General features: G+C 42.3%; 1 protein-coding gene across 4 annotated transcripts in view; it reads left to right on the top strand.

Annotated features, from left to right (window-relative positions):
- The window catches only part of SLC26A5 (solute carrier family 26 member 5), an 84,112-nt gene that overhangs the window by 57,895 nt on the left and 18,151 nt on the right, over positions 1-8,066 (top strand). For all 4 annotated transcript variants that reach the window (XM_075599648.1, XM_075599646.1, XM_075599647.1 and 1 more), the window contains one exon: positions 119-196. In XM_075599648.1, the coding sequence (XP_075455763.1) occupies positions 119-196 (78 nt within the window). The remainder of the gene's footprint in view (positions 1-118; positions 197-8,066) is intronic.

The following is an 8,066-nucleotide window of genomic DNA, read 5'->3' as shown; positions in this document are numbered from 1 at the left end:
CCTGTGTTTCTTTGGGGAAGTTACAAGTTTAACCTATGACTAACACTCTAAGTTATACATTTGAATCTCAGTGTGCTACAATTAAGTGCCAGTTAAGAGCTAAAAACATCCTTTTTAGATTGCAGGATTGCTGTCGTCATTGATGGTGCTTTTGGTCATATTGGCCATCGGGTACCTTTTTGAACCGTTACCACAGGTAAGTTAACGGGATAAATATCACCAGGGTGTCTTCGCGGGCTGCTCAGTAGACTTGGGATATATTTGTCAGCGACTGTAAAATAGAAACGTATACTTTATCTGTCCGTTTAATTTTTTTAAAGATGTTCCAGTATTATTTTGCAGCTGTTGCTCCGTCAGTCATAAGTTTAATGAAATCACAGAACAAATGCTATTAGGGTTATTCTGTAATTGTTCCAGCTGTTTAGAGGGAGGTTTTTTTTGTGCTACCCGGAGGACAAAAGTACTTACGCTTTCTAGGATGCTAGTAATAGCTTGTCATGATAATATCTTGAGATATTAGGTATTTTAATCCATCTGGTGCTTCAGGGGTTAATGGTGCAACCAGTTAGGTTTAAAAATACAATATTTGGGGTTTCTGACGTGTCATGAATTTGTGGGAGCTTCAAATGAGCTTGATTGAAGTTGGGTGCTAAAATTACAAAGAGAGGGTTTATGGTATGTTAACACCTTTTGCAGGCCTAGTGGTAAAAACGAATATTATCTCGAGATAAGAACATATGTTCTGCCAGCGATGGGTTCCCTGACCTAAACAAAAGATTTTTTTAAAGCGTTCTCTGGAAGGGTTTTATGGATGGCCAGGGTGTGTGGCTAAGAAAGTATTAAACCAAATAATGTCTTTATTAAAAATGAGAATATTGTGTCGTCATTGATGGTGCTTTTGGTCATATTGCCCATCGGGTACCTATTTGAACCATTACCACAGGTAAGTTAATGGGATAAACATCACCAGGGTGTCTTCGCGGGCTGCTCAGTAGACTTGGGATATATTTGTCAGCGACTGTAAACTAGAAACATATACTTTATCTGTCAAGATGTTCCAGTATTATTTTGCAGCTGTTTTTTTTTGTTTTTTTTGCTACCCAAAGTACAAAAGGTTTTTCAAAGCATTCTCTGGAAGGGGTTTATGGATGGCCACGGGGCGTGGCTAATAAAGTATTAAATCAAAGAATGTCTTTATTAAAAATGCGAATATCGTGTCATGTCATCTCCTCTGCATAATACGAGTTACAAATCTGTAATCGTGTCACAGAATGCCATGTTCTGACATCACACACTGTAAAACAGATACTGGGGGACAGATATTCCTTTAATACTTTCTTGGCCACGCCCCCTGGCCCTCCATAAACCCCTTCCAGAGAATGCTTTGAAAACCTTTTTGTTTAGGTCAGGGAACCCATCTCTGACAGAACATATGTCCTTATCTCGAGATAATATCAGTTTTTACCACTAGGCCTGCAAAAGGTGTGCACATACCACAACCCCTCTCTTTGTACTCTTAGCACCCAACTTCAATCAAGCCCATTTGAAGCTCCTTTAAGAAAGAGAAAATGGCCTCTGCTCAGCATTAGAGTATTAGTATACTAAGGGGTGCAGCAGGGATAGTTGAAAGGGTATAATGAAGAAAGAAGATCCCTTTTGGTGCACTCAACCTTCACTTTAAATGAAACTTGTAACTACAAGTACTGGTAAGAGATGGCTTCCCTATATAAGGGTAACCCCATCTCCACTAAATTGAAATAATATTTATTAGTATCATTTATAGAAAACACAGTGATTAAAACCTAAATTAGCGCTTACACAGCAATTAACTTCATGATCAGCATTGAGTTAATGCCTTAACTATAGGTTAGACAGAAGTATAGATAACTTCATAATAGAACTCTGACTCTAATCAATATCAGAGATATAAGTATGTGCCTAAAGGGACTAGTCACTTAAATGATCATGAATAAATAATAATTATCATAAAGTGCATATATACCATGTGAAAAATAACTGTGAAAAGATTTTGTGGGAGTTGCCCCCTGAGTGTTAGAGGCAATGAATGTGTTGTTTATAACAACAAATACTCCGCACCAAAAATATATCATTGCTACCTAACAGAAAAAAGGAAAGGTATTCAAGTTGAATCACTTAGAAAACCACAGCAATAAGTGCTATTGTGATGTCCCTCTGGGCACAGAGCTGCCAATGCATAAGCTAAATATGTGGCTATATAAGTAACCATCCGACATTTGCATTGGCTAGGTTCATAATTGTGTATACTTAACTAAGAAGACAGTTCGATAGCTGAATAAGCGTAGATTAATTTAACAGATTTTCTCCTTTTGGTTTATAAGGGAAAGCAAATACCTCACAGAGCTCTTATTTGTAGCAGTTGTAGCGTGAGGCACAAGGGTTCAGCTGCTACTTTTGTATCAATAGTATTTGACTGGAGTTTCAAAGAGTTAGGCTACGCTTAGGCCTCGGGCATGCGCTGACCCGTGCTGAGGCGCCCTGCTGCTCGGCACTGAGCCCCAGCAGCCGCAATGAGAGCGGCTTTAGCAGGGGCTCGCGCACGCGTCCGCACGCTTGCGGAAGCGTGTCTCACCGAGTCTTCAGATTTTCCTGCTTGCCGGAGCGCAGGGCCGGTCACGTGAGCGGTTCGCCCAATGAGGGCGAACCAGCTCCGTGACGTCACTGGCCCGCCCCCGACACGGATTGCGTGTGGGGGCGGGGGCTGCGGGTGTGGGCATGCGCGCGCTCGCTCGCTCAACCCCACGCCTGGTTACCATCAGTGTGATTGTGGGGAGGATCCCGGACATGGTTCATGATTGGTAAGCCAATTTATTTTACTTCTTTAAATATGTTGGCGATTGTAGGATGTGTATGCCTTGGCAAAGTTCTCTGTGTAGCAGGAAACATGTTGGCAGGGTAATGCCTTGCCATTTTTCCCTTCATGACCATTAAACATTTTTATGGATAACGCACTTTCCTCCTAACTTTTTGGATTTTTCTGGTTGTGCTCTGCCATTTCTCTTTTCTAACCTACAAGGACGGAGGCACACCAAGATTGCCTGGAACTTGGATGAACCTGGACGCTGCAGCAGACTTGTGAGTTTTGCTTGCTACATGGTTATTATGTTCCACTAAGGGATTTGGGTATTCAAGTGGGGTGACAATTAGCATTTGGGTTCCGGGATATATATTGGGTGCCGCACACGCTGGTATACCAACTGGGATACCACACCCAGTACCCTCCCGCAATCAAGATTATACTCCAGGCATCATATAGGAATTATCAACTATATACTACAATCATCACAGCTGTATTCAGTTCTTAGCACCATGCAGTATACATTTGCTTTTTTCTGTTAGGCAGTAATTATATATTTTTTTGTGCAGAGTATTTGTTGTTATAAACAACAAATTGCCTCTAACACTCAGGGGGCAGCTCCCACAAAATCTTTTCACAGTTGTTTTTCACATTGTATATATGCACTTTATGATTATTTTTTATTCACGATCATTTAAGTGACTAGTCCCTTTAGGGACATACTTATATCTCTGATATTGATGCGAGTCAGAGTTCTGTTATGAAGTTATCTATAAATCTGGCTAACCTGTAGTCAAGGCATTAACTCAATGCTGATCATGAAGTGAATTGCTGTGTAAGCGCTAATTTAGGTTTTAATCACTGTGTTTTCTATAAATGATACTAATAAATATTATTTCAGTTTAGTGGAGATGGGGTTACCCTTATATAGGGAAGCCATCTCTTACCAGTACTTGTAGTTACAAGTTTCATTTAAAGTGAAGGTTGAGTGCACGAAAAGGGATCTTCTTTCTTCATTATACCCTTTGAAGCTCCCACAGATTCATGACAAGTCAGAAACCCCAAATATTGTATTTTTAAACCTAACTGGTTGCACCATGAACCCCTGAAGCACCATATGAATTAAAATACCTAATATCTCATGATAATATCATGACACCTCCCTCCTTAATTGAGCGTTGGCTTACACGCCAGTCCCACGCTCACACGAATACCGCCGTCACTGCGGCGTGATGAACCATCCATTCTGCTTGCTGACTCTCTGCCTTGCTGTCCTGAGCTCTCCCTTTATCAGTCTCTATCAGTCTCTCTCTATCAGTCTCTCTCTATCAGTCTCTCTCTATCAGTCTCTCTCTATCAGTCTCTCTCTATCAGTCTCTCTCTATCAGTCTCTCTCTCTCTCTCTCTCTCTCTTTCTCTCTCTCTTTCTCTCTCTCTTTCTCTCTCTTTCTCTCTCTCTCTCTCTTTCTCTCTCTCTTTCTTGTTCTGACCCCTCTCTCTGTCTCTCCCTCTCTCTCTCTCTCTCTCTCTCTCTCTCTCAGCAGTCAGGACCTGTGCTGGCCTATCATGGTCCCCCAGGTCTGTAAACACTGTCAGATCCAGGGTGATGGGCTGTAAATGGAACCCCCACTGTCCCCCACTTTGGTACAGCCCCCCTCAAACACCTCCTTGGGACTCCTTGCGACCGTCTGGTTTGTGGTGATGGATTGTACTGGGAGGCCCCCACAGCCCCTCCTTCTGTACCACCCCTATCAGTCACTCCTCCCTGGTCCCAAGTGTGTGTCATTACCTGGAATTGTTCAGCGGGTTCCTTGGCTCGTTGGGTCACAGCAGTCTGATAGTGGGTAACCATCTTTTCAAGATCATTACCTAGCAACAAATTAGCAGGTATAACATCAATTACTCCCACCTGCCGCACACCCGGCCCAGTGTCCCAATTCAAGTATACCTTTGTCACTGGCAAAACGTGGCGGTCCCCTCCCGCCACCCCCTTATGTAAAGCCCTTCCAGGATGATTTCCACAGGGCGCACCAGGGTAAGTGTAGCACCTGAGTGTCTCAGTCTTTGGATGAGTTTCTGACCCACCAGGACTGGCTGCAAGTGGGCACTGTTGTTTTCTTGTTGCCCAGATACCACACACGGACCTAGATGCACTCTTAAGGGGTGATCCCCTCCAGAGGCAGTTGCAGGCCCCGTCCTTGCTGGGCAGTTGCTGCTGATGTGCCCCAGCTGTTGGCAGGCAAATCACTGACAGGTAATCCCCCTGTGTGCCAATCTCCCCCCAATAAGAAGCCTCAGTTGGTGCCGTAAGAGGAGGTCGGGGTTTCCTCGAATTTACCCCTCTTCCATCTTGAGAAATGCTCCATCTGGGATTTGGAAGGGCTAGGATCACTGCTGCTTGGTTTTGGCGATGCCCTCTGGAGTTTGGCAAGTTCCAGTTGTTGTTGTAGGCCTGCAGCATATCTCGCTTCTGCAGCTGCTTGCCGTTCTCTTTCTGCTGCACATTCTGCATCACATCTCGCTGTGACGTGTTCTGAAGCTTGTCTTTCTCGGCCTCACGCTCTTGGGACTGGGTGATGAGCTGCAACCGCATTGCATCATCTACTGGTCCCAGGTACTCGTGGGTGATTTCCAGGGTTAAGCCAGACTCAGTTACACCTCTGTGGTTGTCCTGGTCCAGTGTAGCATCTTGCTCTCTGTCATCTTCCAGCAAGACTTGTATGAGCTCTTCTTTATTTTTACCCAGACCTTGGAGATAACGCTCCTCACACAGAGTCATCAGCTTCTCTTTTGTCTGGCGTTCGTATAAAGCAGCTATATTCACTATACTTTACTCAAAATAAAAAGATGGCAAAGAAAAACAAGAGAGAAGGAACGGTACGAGATTGTCTGCTTGTATGTTTTATAAAAATAGCACTGAGAAATAACTTTGGAGTACTGAGCTGTGATCTCTCGCAGGTCTCAAACTTTTTAGTGCTTCGTTTGTCCCGCAGGAATAAACGCAAACCACTAAAAAGCTCTTCTACTCACAGAAATTCAAATTGTTATCCCACCTCTACCACCATCTGTTCCGTATGGCCCACCTGAGAGCATGTGACCTGCATACGAGACAAGTATTAATACTCCGCTCGCAAGCGCTCCCACTTTTCACCTCCAGCAAAGGTCCCTCAAATGGACAATATCTCCTCTACAGGACCAGGATTAATACACAGCTCACAAGCTGCCCCACTCTTCACCTTCACAAAGGTCCCTCAAATGAGTTAACATCTCCCCTAAATCCATCCCAATATACCACCTGTCGCGAACAGAACACAAGTGAGCACGTGACTTAGATATGCAATCGGGGTTAATACACAAGGCTACTCTAGCAAACTCACCTTTCTCCTCTGCAAAAGTACCTCCAATGAGTTCCTATTAACCCCTTACTCAATTGCAATCGTATCTATACAGTGCCATCACCCGGGAAATGCAAATAAGATGTCAAATGTAATATTTGCCAGGGCCGCAGGTCCCTGTTTATTATAGAAAAAACTATGCTCTTTAAAAAACACACACACACACACATACACACACAAATCCGTTGTAGCAAAATGTGTCAGAAAACATAAATACTCTCTCCAGAGCGTGCAACAGTTCATTCAGAGAACAAAGCATTACTTATTAAATGTTTCAATATATATACAAATACAGTACTTAGGTTGCAGAAAAAGGGATTACAAGAATATCCTGTTACAATAAATGCAGAACAGTTTCTCAAAATAAAAAGGAAGAACATAAACAGAACATTCTATACATTACTCTATGCCATAGATTTCCCCCAGAGAGGTCACTGGTTCGGGAACATGAGATTCACGTGTTTGGTCCAATCTTGGCTCAGACTTAAATATTCTTTCTTCCAATGGAAACCACATAAGACCACCCCCTGTCGTGAATCAGTTGTAAGATTGACGGTTTTACTACAGAGAAAAAAAACTCCTACAAAATGACGTATAAACTAACTTCAATATCTAAATGCACTCCTTTCCTTAACTACTACTTAGACACACGTGAGCTACATCTATACATTCAGGAGCTCATGGCAGACGCAATGAGACCAACCATGACTGTCTTAATCCTAACCCTGAGCAACAAAGGAATATCTGTCCCCCAGTACCTGTTAAATATACAGTGTGTGATGTCAGAACATGACATTCTGTGACACGATTACAGATTTGTAACTCTTATTATGCAGAGGAGATGACATCACATGATATTTTCATTTTTAATAAAGACCTTCTTTGGTTTAATACTTTCTTAGCCACGCCCCCTGGACATCCATAAACCCCTTCCAGAGAATGCTTTGAAAAACCTTTTGTTTAGGTCAGGGAACCCATCTCTGACCACAACATATGTCCTTATCTCGAGATAATATCAGTTTTTACCACTAGGCCTGCAAAAGGTGTTAACATACCATAAACCCTCTCTTTGTACTTTTAGCATCCAACTTCAACCAAGCCCCTTTGAAGCTCCCACAGATTCATGACAAGTCAGAAACCCCAAATATTGCATTTTTAAACCTAAGTGGTTGCACCATTAACCCCTGAAGCACCAGATGGATTAAAATACCTAATATCTCATGATATTATCATGACATAGCTGCTTTTTTTTCTTTCTTTATTACTGACAATCACTCAAGGCAAACATAATGTGTGAATAGAGAATACGTCACAAAACCAATGCAGAAACTGTCTGAAAATTGTATTGCAAATTATTATTTTTTCAATCCTTTGCCATTTAGGATGCAACTACCCTTGAAAGGATTGTGAAAAACCTTTGAAAGTGTATTAAAAGAGAATCCCATCAATATTTATATTTCAGTGAAATGCTTCATTCTGGTAGTTGGGATAGTAGAACCTACAGGTATCTAACTGATTTTGTTTTTGTTTTTTTTTGTGTGTAGGGTCCTATTTACAAATGACTTATGTTACACTTGTGAGATCGATGCATACCTCTCGTTTCCCCTTTACTGTGAAGTTGTCACCCTTTCATTTGTCACTTTGACCCAGTTTCTCTCAAAGCGTCTCCCAATTTCATGCCACTTCTTGCCAGATCCGTTACACCCACAGACTTGGGCATCATTGAAAACCAGAAATTCAAATTCAAGTAAATCAGTACAGGAAGAGCTGCATCCATTTGCCAACGAACGAGCAAAACAATTTGCAGGACAGTATGGGAAATTATAATCGCCTGG

This window comes from Ascaphus truei, chromosome 5 (assembly GCF_040206685.1).
Source record: "Ascaphus truei isolate aAscTru1 chromosome 5, aAscTru1.hap1, whole genome shotgun sequence".
NCBI classification, from domain to species: domain Eukaryota; kingdom Metazoa; phylum Chordata; class Amphibia; order Anura; family Ascaphidae; genus Ascaphus; species Ascaphus truei.
Note: the sequence above shows the minus strand (reverse complement) of the source record. Positions and strands in the feature narration are given on the sequence as shown.